Below are 18169 nucleotides of genomic sequence, written 5' to 3'. Positions count from 1 at the left end.
CCTCTGCTGAGTTGGTAAAAAGAAGGAAATTGTTTATATATCCTTTATTGTGATGACAACTCTCATTATTGTTGTTGGGTTTTTTTGTGTGTGTTTTTTAAAAAAAAAATTGAATATTTTTACAGTAGTTTAACTGGGGATTAGGGGGAGAGAGGCATAATTTTCAGTAATGAGAATGATCTTAGCAGGAGCAGTGTCTTCAAAGAAAATACGTAACTTTTTAAAAAGAGCATTATTTTCATTAGTCATTGAATTTATTTAAAAATATTAATAACAAAAAAATTCTTTGGCGATACTGCCCTCTGTATCAGTTATTATATTCTAAGTGGGGATTGCTTTTTCGTAACTAATTTAAGCTTTTGTTTTTTTAGGCCAAGAAGCTTGAGAGAAGAAAAATTTCAGAAAAATTGTCTGAATTTGACTAGAATATCAATGAACCAAGAAAACTGAAGCACCTTCCCTAAAGAAAACTTGAGTATACAGTAACTTCACAGACAGAGCTGAGGGTTTTTACCCAAATCAGTCACTGGATTTTTCTGCCTGATACATGAACCTGTTTGGAATTTTTCTCATGTGGATCTAAGGGAATGCTTTATTATGGCTGCTGTTGTCCAACAGAACGACCTAGTATTTGAATTTGCTAGTAACATCATGGAGGATGAACGGCAGGTATGAGATTCAGAGAAAATTTTATTTTAATGAATTTATTATGATTTTAACATTAGTATCAGAAATTTTTTTAAAAAAAGACAATAAGAGAAACTTTATTAAAGTAAAAATTTAGAAATGAAATATTTGGATATTTGGAGGAAGTACGATACTGTGTTTTAAGTACCAGTTAATTCATTAAGAATAAATCTTATCCTTAACTTTGATATAGTAACAAGGAAGTAATACTTTTAGGATTTAGCTTGTTTTTCTGTAAAATGAAACTTAACTCTAAATGCCTTAAGTAATTATTTTTGAGTACTTTGAAAAGTTCTAGGACATATACCACCATTTAATGTATGTGGTTAATTAATGTTCGTAATCATGGACCACTTCTTCAAGTAGATGAGACAGTGTTAGCGGTCACATAATCATACATTTCAGTCCAAAGCATGTGACTCTGAGGAAGTTACTTAACTTCTCTAGATCTAGATTTCATCATCTGTAGAATGAGGGGATTGAACTGAAGAATTTCTAAATTGGCTTTCAGTGAATTTATACAAGATATGCAAATTACTGTTTTCAGTATATAAAAAAGATCTAGGAGATATTGTGTAAAAGATCTAAGATTAATTTTAGTCTCCTTCCCCCCTCCCCCCAACACACACACACACACACACACACACACACACACACACCCACACACGCGCACAAACTGGAACAAGGCTAGAGTTTCTTGGGACTTTACAATTAACTTCTTTTTCAAACAAGTTATATGGGAAGTATCAGACATGATACGGGAGAAATAGTGTACATGTTGGAGAGACTCAGGCAGGATACTAGGAAAAATATTTTGAGAACCAGCCTAAAGTTGATTTATTACTGAAATAAGCCTAATACTAAACACCTAATTTGAATAGGCCAATTATAATATGTAATGCCTTTATTCTGGAAATGTAGTTACTACAAATAATAAAATTCTTATTTGGCAGAGTTAATTTAATGATTTGTATAAAATTAAATTTTTTTTTAGCTGTGTTGTCCATCGAAGTGACAGAACAAAAAGTTTATAAATAAACCTACAAACAGTGAGGATTTAGATTAAGTTGCCTTAACATCAGGATGAGCTTTGACTGGGGAGGATAAAAGTTTCAGGGAGAGGATTGCTTGGTCTCTATTAAAAATATATTAATAGTGATATGGATTTAATCTAGAGACAATAGAAAAGATACTTTAGGAAGAAAGGTGTTTTGAATTTGTTCTAAGACAGGATGTTTGTGCATATATTAAGGTTCGAGCAGAGTGTTTACTTTGCAGCCCTCTTAAATGAAAGACGCTGTTATAGATGCCAGGCTTGATGTGGTGAGGTTTGATCTAGGGATGTAGCAGCAGAGGACAGAGCCCTAAACCACTCACTGGTATGCTCAAAGAATATAGTGATATTCTTTGGACTATGAGAAGTGAATTTTACATTGTGGTACCACATTCATACATGTGTCTGCATAGCCTAAAAAAAGTTTTGCAGGCCAGGCGAAGTGGCTCACGCCTGTAATCCCAGCACTTTGAGAGGTCAAGGAGGGTGGATCATGTGTTCAGGAGATTGAGACCATCTTGGCCAACATGGTGAAACTTCGTCTCTACTAAAAAACACAAAAATTAATCAGGCGTGGTGGTTTGCACCTGTAGTCCCAGCTACTCAGGAGGCTGAGGCATGAGAATCGCTTGAACCCGGGAGGCGGAGGTTGCAGTAAGCCAAGATCATGTCACTGCACTCCAGCCTGGGCAACAGAGCGAGACGAGACTCAGTCTCAAAAAAAAAAAAAAGGTTTGCAAAACAACACTTACACGCTTACTATGTGTGATACACTTTGTTTTGCAGAGTTTATTTATGTCTTTGGAAAGGGAAACGGTACTATTAGCTTAACATCAGCATGTGTATATATGCATTTTCTTAAGTTATTTTTGTCTAACAAAATGAATCTATATTTTGTGCAGGTAATAAGGATTTTACAAGTATTAACCATATAAGGTAAATACTAATATCTCCATTTTATAATGAGGAAATTGGGATATCAAGAGGTTAAGTCACTTTCCTGGAATCATACAGCTATAAATAGTAGACCCACAATTTGAACTCAGCCAGTTTATTTCTCACTAATGAATTATGTTTTAGATATTTTTGCAATAATGTGTGACAATCTTACTGTGTTATAATCAGCATCAAAATGTTTAAAATTCTTGGTGAGGTTTAGCGTCTTCAGTCTGTGGCCATCAGCATAGCAAATGTAATTGCTTTAGAGGAGATTAGATCAGTGCTGTTGATGATATTAGCATCTTATCTCACCTGGGGCTCTGCCTCCATGTTTGCTTATTAGCTTAATTTGTTTTTAATAGAAAAGCAGTAACTTGCCATTTATATTAATAAAAGAAGTCACCTAACACAAAGATACATAAATAACCAGTGGAAAACCTCTCTTCACCCCTACTCCCTAATCCTGTTCTCCTTCCCAGAAGAAACTAATATTAAGTATCAATATTTTGTGTGTAATTTTTTAAACAATTGTCTGAACAAATTGTCAAACAAATGTCTGAATAGACATACATACAAAACTGCATACCGAGGTTGCTTTTAAGACATGAATGAAGTTATGCTACTTCTTTGTGTCTCATTTGTTTTCATGTAATGTATTATAAATATTTGTGTGTGTGTTGATTCTACATCATTTACTATTTTACATGATGAGCAGTCGATTAACTATTTTACAGTTCCTGATCATGGCTGTTACCAGCATTTTGCTATGATGTACAGTATTGCAGTGAACATCCTTGTTTAGACGGCAGTAGATCTACCTAGCGGTAGTGATGGTTAAGAGCTCAGGTACTGAAGTTGAAATGCCTCGGTTGAATCCTGACTCCGATGCATACTATCTCTGTGACTTTGGGCGAGTTACTCAACCTTTCTGTGCCTTGGTTTCCTCATCTGCAAAATGGGGATGAAAGTTATGGAAGCTAAATTATAGGATTGCTGTGAGAATTAAGTGAGTTGATGTTTCTAAAGCTCTTAGAAACATCTCTGGCTAATCGCTAATATTTACTGAGCACTATCATTTTGTCGTGTGTGTGTGTGTGCATGTGTATCTTCGTACACTTATATGATTGTATCTGTCGGGTTACTAAAAACAGAATTACTGAGCTTACTAAAAATATAAACTCAGATAATTCTTTTAAAAGGCTGTGTTACATGGCCATAAAGATGAAAACAGTAGCCACTGGGGACTACTAGATGGAGGAAGGAGGGAAGCAGGCAAGGGTTGAAAAACTAACTATTGGGTACTGTGCTCACTGCCTGGGTGATGGGATCAATCATACTGCAAATCTCATGTAACAAGCAATTTGCCCATATAACAAACTTGAGCATATACCCTCTGAATCTAAAATAAAAGTTAGTGGGGAAGAGAGGGACTGCGTTATTTCCTCCTAATAGTGTATTTCCCAAACCGTTATCAACAGAAATCTTTTTTTTTTTTTAATTTGGCCAGTCTTTAGGGTGGAAATGACATTTTACTGTTTTGATTTGCATTTCTTTGACTACTAGTGGTGAGGTAGTTTATTATTTGTAAATTTTATTTATTGTCAATTAGAGTTTTCTTTGATTTACTTACAAATATATCATTTTGCCCTGTGGAAGTTCTTTAAATATTATGATTATTACATTAGAATCATTGATATTTTCTCCCAGTCTGGTGCTATCTATAGAAATTTTAAATGTTTTTAATAAAATATATCAATATTACAAATTAATATTAATTTTGGGGGCTTTTTTGCCTGCTGCTTAGGAAAGCTTTCCTCACTTCTAAAATTAGTGTATATTCTCTTTACATTTTCTTTTAGTATCTTTCATATTTTTATCTCCTCAGTCCATCCGAAGTTTAGTTTTGCATGATGTGAGGTATTCATGATCCGAAGATTCCTTCCTCACTCCCCCAAATAGTGGTGTTAGCCCTCCACCATTTATTGAATGTTTTATGTTTTTCACACTTAAACTACCACCTTTGTTAATACTAAATTACCATGTGTACAGGCTTCAGTTTTGAACTTCCCTAGTGTATTCTCCTTCCTTGAACTGTTTTATATTGTGCCAGTATCACATTGTTTTCATTAGAATCAGTTTATAGATTTGATATCCAATAGGATATCCTCCTCCCCCCAAATTGGAATAAGATTTTGAATGAATTTTAGAGTTAACTTGTTAAGCTAAATTAAAATCTTGTTGGGATTTTAACTTTTTAAAGTTAAAAAGTATTTATGATTTTTAAAATAATATATTTTGTTTGGCTGTTTATAAAATCACTGTTTGAAGGCACCAGATTATAATATATTTTTTGTTTTCAGTTATGGCCTAAGTTATATTAGTCTAAAGAAGCTGACACTATTAATATGGTTGCCAGCATTTTGATCATTATCCCATATTCAGTTCATATTCTTTTTCAGAATTGCTTGGCACTCTTGAGTGGTGATGGCACGGGTCATGGGGGTGGTTGTTGGAAAGGAAATATCAATGCTGTTGATGCTGACAACTTAAAACTCTGTTCTTAGAAAATCAAACACCACATGTTCTCACTCATAGGTGGGTGTTGAACAATGAGAACACATGGACACGGGGAGGAGAGCATCACACACTGGGGTCTGTTGGGGGGGAGAGGGGGGGATAGAGGGGGGTGGGGAGTTGGGGAGGGATAGCATGGGGAGAAATGCCAGATATAGGTGAAGGGGAGGAAGGCAGCAAATCACACTGCCACATATGTACCTATGCAACAACCTTGCATGTTTTTCACATGTACCCCAAAACCTAAAATGCAATTAAAAAAAAAAAAAAAAAAAAAAAAAACTCTGTTCTTGCTGCCTCTTCTAAACTGGGAATATTTGCAGCTGAGAATGAAGCACTTCCATGGGAGAGCAACACCATCAGTATTGAGAACAATATCCTTTTATGCAATGGTGCTTTGGTTTGACCTTAACAAGCGTGTTAGCACAGCAAATGTGTGAGAATAAGAAGCAAGCAGAAGTCTATGGATACAAGTTTCTAAAGAAAGGAAACCTGACTATTTACTTAAATGTTCCAGGAGTTTATTTAATAATTTTGATACGTTATGTGAAAAAAACTGTATTTTTTTTCAGTCATTGGTTTTAAAAGTAGAATTTCTGGCAAATCATTTATGCCTAAGAGACTTAAGTCTAGAGAGAAGTTTGGTGACAAGGAAGAAAATGAACATGTGGAACAACAAATTTTTATAGACTCTCATCACAATATAAGATTGTCCACATTGTAATTGGGTGCAGGGACAATGTAGCCATGTTACTGCAGTTCTACGACCAGTAGTAGTGTTAGCACTTCCCTTTCTAGGGTGTAAATTGGCTTCCTCTGACTGCTAATTCCTGAAGGTTAGAGAGTAACAGTGCTGGCCGGGCGCAATGGCTCACGCCTGTAATTCCAGCACTTTGGGAGGCCGCAATGGGAGGCTGAGGAGGGCAGATCACCTGAGGTTGGGAGTTCAAGACCAGCCTGACCAACATGGAGAAACCCCGTTTCTGCTAAAAATACAAAGTGAGCTGGGCGTGTTGGCATATGCCTGTAATCCTAGCTACTCGGGAGGTTGAGGCAAAAGTATCGAATGAACCCTGGAGATGGAGGTTGCGGTGAGCCGAGATTGCGCCATTGCACTCCAACCTGTGCAACAAGAGTGAAACTCCATCTCAAAAAAAAAAAAAAAAAAAAAAGACTAACAGTGCCTTGCTGTCTTTTATACAAGCTGCCCAGTGATTTTTTTCATGCAGTGTTTGGGAAGCACTGTTCAATGTAATAGAGATAAATGCAAAGTGCTGTGGATACTGAGAATGGAGCCATTGACTGCATTGTAACTTTGGGAATGCGTCGCCACAGAAGTTGAACTGCATCTCAAAGTTTATCTGACAGATGAAGAAGAAGAGGTGTTCCAGAGCAGCAGAGTGTACCAAAACTTTTAACGGATTCTCTTGACTTCATTATCTGTCCAAACATCTTAAGTTACGGTTAGAAGCTTTTCACAGTGTGCCTGTTCACACTATATAATTTTCCAAAATGCTTTCCTGCTTCCCTACTGTTTGCTGAGAAATGATCTCCCACATTCATACCTGTTGCATGTTTAAGTCTAATAATCTTTCAAGATTTTAGAACAAAACATCCTTTTTCCAGGAACTCATCCTGAAATCATTCCTTCAAGAATTAACAACTTTATCCTGTTATTTCTATGCTGCTTATTATCAGTCTCACGTTTGCCATGTTAAATTTTCATATATACATTACTAATTTTCCCAAATAAGTGCTAAATTATTTGAAGAAAGAGATTGTTTTTTTTCCCCTTAATATTACCAAAGCATTTAATATCATTGAGTTCTCTTAAATATTTTTTTCCTTTTTAAAATTTGTGGAATAAGTGATCTCTGCTATAAAAATAGATATAAGTTACCTGTTGGTAGATGATCTGGGATATATATGTGTTCATTTATGATCCTTATCATATCAGAAGATCTCTGAATGATAAGAGGGTGATATCTTGATTACAGAATACATTTTCCCAGGACCTGTTGACCACATTCTCATTGGATACAGGGACAGTGTAGCCATGTCGCTACAGTTCTAAGACCAGAAACAGATGTTCATAGAATCCTTTTTCTGAAGTATCTGGAACTGTTCTGTTGTACCTTTAGTGGAAGACACTTCAAATAACTTTTGAAGATTGTCATTGAAATTGTACATAAATAAAATCCATTAAATGATAGTTGTTCACATTAAATCTGGTTGTGGGCCTGTGGATGCTTTTGTTTTTCTGTCTACTCTGTTGTATATTGAAATTGTTTTTCTAAAAAAAAATCAGAGAAACTTAACATTCATATAGAGCTTTCCTCTTTCCTTATATACTATTTCCTGTACCTAAGAGGATAAGTCACACCAGCCTGCCATTTTTCAACTAGAATGGTAGGATTCTGTTAGGTCAGAGATTAGATATACCTCATAAAGTAAGATATAAGGAATGAGTTGATAGTGTTTAATGTGTAACTTACTCAGCACCAGTGATGTGAAGGGCAGGAAGCTGGAATGTGGCTATTGATTGGTGTATGGACTCAGTGGATCCTCTGTTATTTGCCTAAAATTCCAGGTTCTGTCTGCTTTGGTTGCCTTCTTTTTAGATCTTGTCATATCAGACTTAAGAAATCCATTATAAGCTTGGCCATTTGTGAAACTAACATACAGAGGTTGCTTGTTTCTTTTCAGTACACTTGGAAAAGCCTTTATCAAAGGAGTTATGTCTTAGAGCACGCAGGTACAAGCCTGATTGCCTTCTGGGGTAGATCTGACTTTGCTAAGGGCTGAGGCCCACTTCAGGTTAAGTGAAGGGACAGCCCTGCCTGTGGTCTAACATTTGGCTTATCTCCTCACCCATTCTTGGCAGCAAGGAAGCTGATAGTTGTTATGAAAGAGGAGTCAGTGTGGAGAGTAGGAACTTACTACTCTTTTTTTGCAAAATCTTCCTTTAACTGCTCCCCAGCCATTCCACAGAGGCCCGGGGATAACGTCCTTAAATGAATAAGATGAGATCATTGTATAGGGTAGGACATGGACCAGATGGGCTCCAGAAACTTTCAGTGATGAATTTTAGTAGCTACTGTTTACTGAGCATCTTGCCCCATGCACTGTGCTTTACAGGGATTATCCTATTTAATTCTTTACAACAATCTTAAGAAGTAGGTGCTCCTAATGCTCACTGCAAAAGAGTCAACTGAGGCTCAGAGAAGAGAAGTAACTTGCCTGTAATTTCATAGCTACTAAGTGATAAAGCTAGGAAATGTAACCCAGCCTGTGCCTTCAACCACTAATTGAATAATGCTAGCCACTGCAACACGTAAGTGGCGAAAAGTAGTTTAAAATGTGGAAGAATTACTGTATTCTGCATTTATGATTTTGGCAAAAAAGTGTTACTAATTCTAGCTAATTTGTTAGTATAATTACAGGTAGGTGGTTCTTATGCCTGGCATGCCTTTTTTTTAAAAAAAAAAAAAACAGCTTTGTTGCAATGTAGTTCACATACCATATAATCCATCTACTTAAAGTGTAAAAATCAATGGTTTTTAGTTTGTGCAGAATTGCATGTCTATCTCCATAATCAATTTTAGGGCATGTTTATCACACCAAAGGGAAATCTGTACCTGTTAGCAGTCATGACCTGTTCTTCCCCACTCTTCCTAGCCCCTGGGAACTACTAAGCCACTTTCTATCTCTGTATGTTTGCCTATTCTGGACAATTCAGATACAGTAAGTGGAATCATAGAATATGTGCTCTCTTGTGACTGGTTTCTTTTACTTTGGCATCCTGTTATCAAGGTTCATCTGTGGTGTGCCATGTATCACTACTCCATTCTTATTACTGTAAATAATATTTTATCATAAGGATGTACCACATTTTATCCATTCTGTACACGTTTTCAAAGAACACTATTTTTTTAATGAGGTTTGTGTTTATCAATTTCTTGTTGGAAATAGAGTTGGCAACTTCTTTCAGAAAATAATCACCTAACCTTGCTGGGTTAAAAAAGTAGAATAGCCTTGCTGAGTTGAAAAAAGGAAATTAGTACCTCTGTTGCTTCTAAATATAACTTTAAAAAAAAAATTTCTCCCTAACATTTGACACCTTTGATGTGTCTTAGTTTTGTTATGTGACCTTGAAAATTTTTGTCTTTCCATTTCAGTTAACACATAGCACATAAAAGATAGGCAGTTATATAAACAGGTAGTGTTACTGGTCTTTTTTTAAAAAAAGGATCATTTTCAACATAGAGTACTGATGAAAAGTGTGTGTGTGTGTGTGTGTGTGTGCGTGTGTTTTAGAAATAGTAACCAAAATTGTCGATTGTCAATATTAGAGCAATTCTTCTTTTGGAAAATTGCTAAGGAATTGTTATTAGAAATGCTACATTATAATATTTTGACTGGTAAAACATTTGTAAGCTGATCTGTTTAACCTGCTTCTACTAATATGATATTGAGAGAAAGTACTGAAGATAGGAAACCAGGAAACATTAGCAGAATGATGCAAAGATTAAAGTTAGGAAAAAACTTTGATCTTCTAAAAGGTGATCTTTTAGGTAACAGTTTAACAGTTTATTATATTTTATGGTTTTACATGATTTCTGCATTTTCCCTATTCTACTTTATTTCATGGCATGTGCAAAATAATAACAAGAACATTTAGAACAAACTTCCATTGTTCCGTGGAGCTACTGGGAGGCCCAACTAACCGTAATCTCCTCCCTCCCCTTTCCTTTCTCAGTGCACACACTTGAAAATAATTTATTATTTAAAGACTTAGATGAGAGATGATTATTTAAACAGTGACTGATTAGTATGTGTTCAGTCCACTGCCTTCAACTTTGACATGATATTGAATCATGAAAATTGATGTTTGTCAGTCAGGAGTCTGTGTGATATGGCATAAAAAACATCAATTTGGGAAGCTTGCTGTAGCTGTGTGACTTTAGACAAGTTTTTAAATGTCACTGAGCTTTATTTCTTTCACCAAAAATGACAGAATTACCTCCCAAGGTTATGAACATTAGATGTTTATGCAATGCAGTTACCTATAGCATGACATGTGGAAGGAGTCAATAGTTAGAGCAGTTGCTGTTGGTTCCACAGTCCTCCTATTAATGACCTGAGATAAATCAAGAAAAAGCCTTAAAAGCTCTTGTCTTTCACTGGATAATCTCTGTTACTCAACTGGGTAAGTGAGATGACGAAAATGATTTTGGTGACTTGCATACCAATTACACAAATTCATTCAGATGGTTTTGTTTTGCTTTGTTGTCACATGTTTCCTTTGATAATCTAGAATGGCTGGCTTGATCTAGAGTAAGCCAATAAACTTGTGACTTGAGATTTTAAAAATCTGGTAGACTTATACTATAAGGGAGCATTTTCCCTTAACATTTGTTTTGACGTAGTTTGCCCTGGCATTGTTCAGTTTTTTTGTAGTACCACTAATTTCTGGCATACCTGTGAGCAGGTAGCATGAATTTTCAATTCTGAGAGAGGCTCTGTTGTAGCTAAACTGCCTTTATTCAAGGATGCCTTGCCTCATTTTATTCTTTGCTGTGTACATACTGTATAAGATTCTTGTCAAAGTCCATCTTCTAGTAGCAGAAATTCCCCCTTTATGATTTTATTTAAAATCTTTGAGTTATACGGAATCTGCATGTTTAAAACACTTATCAAACTGATAGTGACTACTGTGATGTTTATTAATCTACTTAGTTTGTAAGTAAACATTTACACCTGGTTAAAATTTACTGCACCCCCCCCCCCACAAAATCTACCTGTTTCTTTACCTCATAACTAATTCTGTTCACATATAGCTGCACACAGACAACCTACCAATACTATTAAGCTTTTAAAGTGGACATTCCAGTAAAAAAAACAAATTATTCTCATTGACTCTTACTTTTTGACATGCATGGACAAATTGTAATTTATCCTGGGTACAAAAAGAGAAATCTAGGCAAAGACTAAAGAAAGCCAATTCTCATGACACAGTTACACTAGGATTAGACTTCGTTAAAAACAACTCCACAGGGGTTTTTAATGGAACCTCAAACATTATCTTGGGGAATTCTGGAGAAAAGACCATTTTACTTAGACCTTTATGTTTTTGATGGTGCTGTGCAAGAGAGAAGCCGGGATTTTTCAGAAACACTCCTTCTGACTGGAGCCAACAGAAGCAGCCAGGCGCAATGGTTCATGCCTGTAATCCCAACACTTTGGGAAGCCAAGGCGGTAAGATCGCTTGAGCCCAGGAGTTTGAGACAAGCCTGGGCAACATAGGGAGACCCCACTTCTATTTTAAAAAAATATATATATATATGTATGTATATCTCCAGGTGTTTTGGTGCCTGCCTGTGGTCACATCTCCTCAGGAGGCTGAGGTGGGAAGATCAGTTGAGCCTGGGAGGTGGGGGCTGCAGTGAGTTGTGATCCTGCCATGCACTGTAGCCAGGGTGACAGATGAGACACTGTCTCAAAAAGAAGAAAAGTAAAACAAACTTATTTCAGCTGTAGGTCTATAGAAGAGAACTATCAATTTATATATGTATTTTTGATCCAAGCATTAATTTAGATGAGACTTTCATTATGACTTAGTAATACATTCTAAGTGGTTTATCTATAGGATCCTGTACTGATAGTGGTTAAACTTGTGAAATCTGGAGTCAGATTGCCTGGGTTCAGATTTCAGTTCTTCCTGGCTGGTTCACTAGAAAGTTGTAATAATTTATAGCCTAGTGTTGTGGGAATTATGTGGATAAAGCCATATGATGCCCTTAACATAGCAGCTGTTTCCGTCATCATCACCACATTAGGAGTACCACTTTATATTCTATTTTATAGTTTATTATATTGAAGAACTCCCAAAGACAGAGACTAGAGAATACTTTTTACACAGTGTTGTAGTGAGTTCTTTTAGTTCAAAGTACTATGTCAATGACCAGACACATGAATCCTTTTTTCCCCTTAATTAAGCCACATGTTTATCTTATGTGACATTTATAGCAGGTACATAATCCATAAAAATTAGGATATTGGATGTTCAAGACCAGCCTGGCCAAGATAGTGAAACCTCATCTCTATTAAAAATACAAAAAAAAAAAATTAGCAGGATGTGGTGGCAGGCGCCTGTTATTTCAGCTACTTGGGAGGCTGAGGCAGGAGAACTGCTTAAACCCAGGAAGCAGAGGTTCCAACGAGCTGAGATTGCGCCATTGCACTCCAGCATGGGCAACAGCGTGAGACTCTGTCTGCAAAAAAAAAAAAATAGGATATTGGAGAATGAACGCCACTGGGAAATGAGGAGGCTAATAGAGACACATATGTGTTCTTGGCACAGAGGTTAACATCCAAAGATGCTGCTTTGGATGTTAACCTCTGTGTCAAGAACACATGACTTGCCTTAGTCTTGAATACAGTGTGAAGATAAGACTGCCTAACATCTTGTACAGATCTTTGTAGTTTACAGTCTCTCTGCATATAATTGGATTCTTACAAGTCACTGTATGATGGAGAATGTATTCTTCCCATTTTCTATAATATGATGTTATCTTGACTTTATTTCTAACTAGAAGACCTGTATTAGTATCTTTCACCTATGATAGACTTGTAGGGCAGGGTTACAAAGGCATCCAGAATAATTACTGTTCAAAGTAACCTAGCTGAATTACTAAATAAGTCTGGATTCCAGTTCTGATTTACTAACAGTCTTTTAGAGTATTAACTAGAGGATAATTTGTCTTTTAGCTGTTCAGTAATTTCCTCCTTAATCTTGACAATACTTGATTTGTTTGTTTATATTTTAAGAGTTGGTGGGATAATGCAGAAGAGTATAGGGATTTGATTTTGAGCTCATTTGAGCTCATGCATTGGAATATTTTACGTTTTCGGAATGGTAATAATGTAGATTTTTTTTTCTTTGAATGAAAATGTGCCAGTAACAATGAAAGAAACTGAGGAAATTGCCAGGGAACAATACCCATGTGCACAAAACCAATAGGCCCAAATAGTTTCATGGGTGAGTTATTTTCAACTTTACCAGCCCCGGCAACGTAGTAGGACGCTATCTCTACAAAAAAAAATTTAAAAATTAGTGTGATGTGATGGCATGTATCTCTGGTCTCAGCTACTTGGAAAGCAGAAGTGGGAGGATTTCAAGCCTAGGAGGTAGAGGCTGCAGTGAACCATGGTTGTGACGCTGCACTCTAGCCTGGAGTCTCACTGACAGAGACCTTGTCTTAAAAATTTAATGAACTAATTTAAACAGTTTGAGTTCAGAGAGAGTTTCCCCAACCAATTTTTACAAAGCTGACATAACACTGATACCGAAACCTGGCAGAATGTGCATACACACATATAAACACTAGGCTAGTCTAAAAATGAATATGTTGTTTAATAATGAATGAACATTTATTGTGTCTTACCTTGCCAGGCCCTGCCCGTGATAAGCATTTTATATTATTATCTATATAAGCCTGTATGGTGTGACAACTCTTGTTATCCCCATTTTACAAGTAAGGAAAACACATATAATGAGAAATCAAAAGAGGTTGAAGGAATGCATGTTATCTGGAAACACACAATGTAAAGTGACACTTGCATTGAAATTGACTCTGACTTGAGAGAGCCCAAACTCTTAACCATTATGCTAGGGTATAAGAGAGAAAAAGAACCATAAAGGAAAAAGAGAATATGGAAGACTGTTAAGTAAATTGTCTATTATGTTGATTATACCTAGGATTAGTGCAATTTTTTTTTACCTTTTCCCAAATACATTTATGCATTACATTTTTAAGAACTAAATTCATGTACTACACCTGTAGTCAGTAAAACTATGATGTTCTTATAATTTATACCAATGTGTTGAGCAGTGGGTACTACAACTACATAGACTTTTCTACCTGGTTGCTAAAACTACTTTTTATTTTATGATAAAGAATAAAAGCCTGGGTGTGGTGGCTCACATCAGTAATCCCAGCACTTTGGGAGGCTGAGGCGGACACATTGCTTAAGCCCCAGAGTTCGAGACCAGCCTGGGCAACATGACAAAACCCCATCTCTACAAAGAACACAAAAATTAGCTGGGTGTGGTGGCACATGCCTGAGGTGGGAGGATTGCTTGAGCCCCAGAGGTCAAGGCTACAGCGAGCTGTGATTGTGCCACTGCACTCCAGCCTGGGCAACAGAGCAAGACCCTGTCTTGAAAGAAAAAAAAGAATAGAAAGTGTTTATAGGGAGCTCGAGTTAATCAACAGAAATATTTGGAACTGTTTTAGTGGCAGATTTTTTAAAGTATGTGGAGAATTTGGCTGTGGATAATTTGGCTGTGAAGAATTCTTCACAGAAAACTTTGTACTGGGCCTTGGAGATCTGTTGCACAATCCTAGCTTGTTTTGTATAATACATCAATTCCTGAAATCATTTAAAATACACTTTGGAAATGAGTAACAGTGGAAACCATTGAGGAGGAGCACTATATGGAAAGGAAGCAGTGATGTTTTATATTCTTGGAATATGAATATGTTCCATATTTTTTATTCCCAAAGATAATTATTAAAAATGTGCCATGGGGATTTTTTGAAAGGATTTCAACTTTTCATTTTGTTTACCAGTCACCCTAGTTTTTTGTGTGTTTATCTGTGTAGATGCACTGTGTGCAGAGATTTCCTTTAATTTTATCATGGTTTATATGAGATAATGAAGGAATGCTATCATAGTATTGTAAAGATGTTTTGAAATTTTGTTTCTCACATCAGGTGGACCTCTTCTTTTTAAACTTCTTATTGAAGTGTAGCATAAATATAAAAATAGTCATAGGTAATAAGCATACATACAGTTCATGGATTTTCCCAAAGTGAACACATATATGTATCAACATTTGCTTTTAGTTGAAGCTAAATGTTGTTACTAAGTGTAGATGGTTAATGTTTGTTCACTGATTTTCTGAAAAGACTATTCTCATTAAAAATAAAACAAAATCAAGTCCCAACAGAGCTTAAAGGTCAACAAAAGCAAAAGAAATAATAAATAAAAAAAAAATTGGTAAACAAAAAGACCAGGCACAGTGTTTCACACCTGTAATCCCAGCACTTTGGGAGGCCAATGTGAGAGAAGATTGCTTGAGCCTAGGAGTTCAAGACCAGCCTGGGCAACATAGAGAGACCTCATCTCTACCAGAATTAAAAAATTAGCCAGACAAGGTGCCATGCGCCTATAGTCCCAGCTGCTTGGGAGGCTGAGGCAGGAGTATTGCATGAGCCCAGAAGTTCATGGCTCCAGTGAGTTATGATCACACCACTGCACTCTAGCCTAGGCAACAGAGCAAGACCCTGTCTCAAAAAAATAAAAACAAAACCATGCTTGTCCATGTGAGATTGTAGTAAGTCAGTTTTTGAGAGTGTTTATTTCTCTCCATATCAAATGTTGAAGGGCTTTAATCATCAAAACATTTTATTTGTTGCTTGCTATATGCCATGTGTTATAACAAATGATTTATTTACACGTTATTCTTACAACAACTCCAGAAAATATTATTATTTTGGATAGATATAGAAACCAAAGCTTGGAGAGGCTGGATAACTTGCCTGAGTTCAAATACCGAGGCCATGGTGGAGTCCTACCTTAAATAAGAACCTCAGTTTTTACTGTTACACCCTGTTCATCATGTGTATATGTAGTGCATTTGCTACATGGTATTGTCAGATCATGTTGTAATAGAACGAGGTGCTGGGTTTTTGTTTTTTAAACCAAATGTAAAAGGAAGTCATTTCAAGGATAATTCAGAAGTCCTCAAAGCAGTGTGTTCACAGGATAAGGCCTTGGGGCTTCAGTCTGATTCAAAGGCAGGGCACAGGAACGTGTCTCAAAGATGTGTTTTCATAGCAAGTGCAGTGTTTAATTTGTATGGTTATTGGAGAGGCTTTGGAGCCAGGGGAGCCATTGAAGACTATGGGAGGAGTAAGGCTCCAGACCCCTCTCAGTGTTTTCTTGCCTCAATGCAAAGACACTGCGTGAACTACTTGAAGGTGTGCTCATTATGTACCCGCCTTTAAAAAGTAGTGCCTGCTTTTGGAGAAATGTTAAAGACTAAATTTAACTTGCTTTTTGTTTTGGGAAAATATTGTGTAGATATTTCATTTTAAACTATTTTATAGAGGATTTTGACAGGATGTTTCACAATCAGCATCCACCAGATTAAGTTCTGCTGTTTGTTAGAGAAACTTGGCAAACAAGTTATATGAAAGTTCTTGTGCTTTTTGATACCCAAAACCCTGATGAACAAAATTATTAATAAAGTTGGAAGACTGATTCATAATTTCTGAAATATCCACGTAGGACCTTGGATTGTGGTATACTAAAGGAACAAGCAAGCCCAGTTAGGGGAGTCACATATTGTACTGCTTACATCGGTCACTTTCCTTCTCTTTTTAACTTGATGGTATTGCCACATATGTGATCAACCACAATAAGTGGAAACTATATCGTAGACAGTGTTGAAATTTGGGGAACTGTGACACTCTTCTGCTAAAACTGGTTTGAATATTATTATTGCTGCAAAAACGTTTGCTAAAATTTTGCTTTCAACATATATCCTAAATTTATCTATAATTAATAGAAAGGGGAAATCACTTTGGAGCTGTTAAGACCTTCCAGAAAGTTACAAAATAATTAAAAAAAACTTTATCACTACAGTTTAATTTGCTTCTAGGTATTGAAGCTTTGGAAACTCTGATCTTTGATAGATTTTAATTCCAGGAGATCTTCCCTCTCTTGTCCCCATGGTTTGTGGTTTATTTTGGTTCTATTCCAAAGCCAAAGGGGAAAATAATCTGCAAGTGACAAACAGCAGAAGATCTAATAATATAAAAATATAATTGTTTGGATTACTAATATCCCAGCTCTTGGCAAGAATAATTAGAGCTGACTCCGCTGAGGGAATGCAGTTTTGAATGTTGTCATTCTTTAGAGCAGTGGTTCTGAAGCCTGGATGCAAATTGGACCCACCTGGGGAGCTTTAATATCAGGCTCTGGTCAACCCCCAAATAATCTGATTTATTTTATCCTACCTGGGGTCAAATATTGATATTCTTAAATGTTTCCCCATGTGTACAGCGAAAATTGATAAGCACTGGTAGAATTTAATTAGATTTCCTGATTCAAATAAAACATAGGAAAGATGCTTAATCTAATTATTTAAATGATGAGAGCTTTTAGAAGTGTTTGGGAGGTCATTTTTTACAGTCAAGTGGAATGTAATGTTTTTGTTAAGGTGTCAAAGAAGCATTGAAACCTTCATTTCTTTTTTTTTGTTTTCCTTGAGACGAAGTCTCACTCTGTCATTCAGGCTGGGGTGCAGTGGCATAATCTCGGCTCACTGTAACCTCCGCCTACCAGGTTCAAGCTTCTCATGCCTCAGTCTCCTGAGTAGCTAGGATTAGAGGCGCACACCACCATGCCCAGTTAATTTTTATATTTTTTAGTAGAGATGGGGTTTCTCCATGTTGGCCAGGGTGGTCTCAAACTCCAGACCTCAGGTGATCTACCTGCCTCGGCCTCCCAAAGTGCTGGGATTACGGTTATGAGCCACTGCGCCCAGCCGACACCTTAATTTCTTAAAAGTAGGTAACATCGTATTGCTAACTATTAGGAGTGTGGCTATTTTATGAATATCTGTGATCTTCCTGAAGCCCTTTTTTGTTGTTGTTGTTTTGTTTTTTGAGATGGAGTCTCGCTGTGTCGCTCAGGCTGGAGTACAGTGGCACGATCTCAGCTCACTGCAACCTCCACCTCCCAGGTTCAAGCAATGGTCCTGCCTCAGCCTCCTGAGTAGCTGGGAATACAGGTGTGTGCCACCACATCCGGCCAATTTTTTCGTATTTTTAGTAGAGACAG

The 18169-nt window shown here is 36.6% G+C and overlaps 1 protein-coding gene across 5 annotated transcripts in view; it reads left to right on the top strand.

Moving 5' to 3' along the window:
- Positions 1–18169, top strand: part of ELF1 (E74 like ETS transcription factor 1) — a 107609-nt gene that overhangs the window by 61179 nt on the left and 28261 nt on the right. For 4 of the 5 annotated variants that reach the window (XM_012476769.2, XM_064361772.1, XM_012476768.2 and 1 more), the window contains exon 2: positions 372–669. In XM_012476769.2, coding sequence (XP_012332192.1) covers positions 598–669 — 72 coding nt within the window. In that variant the 5' untranslated portion in view covers positions 372–597. Of the gene's footprint in view, positions 1–371; positions 670–2643; positions 2678–18169 lie in introns of those variants that run through there. The other variant, XM_012476774.3, reaches the window with a different exon arrangement.

The sequence above is a fragment of the Aotus nancymaae genome, unplaced genomic scaffold, assembly GCF_030222135.1.
Source record: "Aotus nancymaae isolate 86718 unplaced genomic scaffold, 86718_ANA_hifiasm-v0.15.2.pri h1tg000043l, whole genome shotgun sequence".
Taxonomy (NCBI): domain Eukaryota; kingdom Metazoa; phylum Chordata; class Mammalia; order Primates; family Aotidae; genus Aotus; species Aotus nancymaae.
This window is presented reverse-complemented; position numbering and strand designations above follow the sequence as displayed.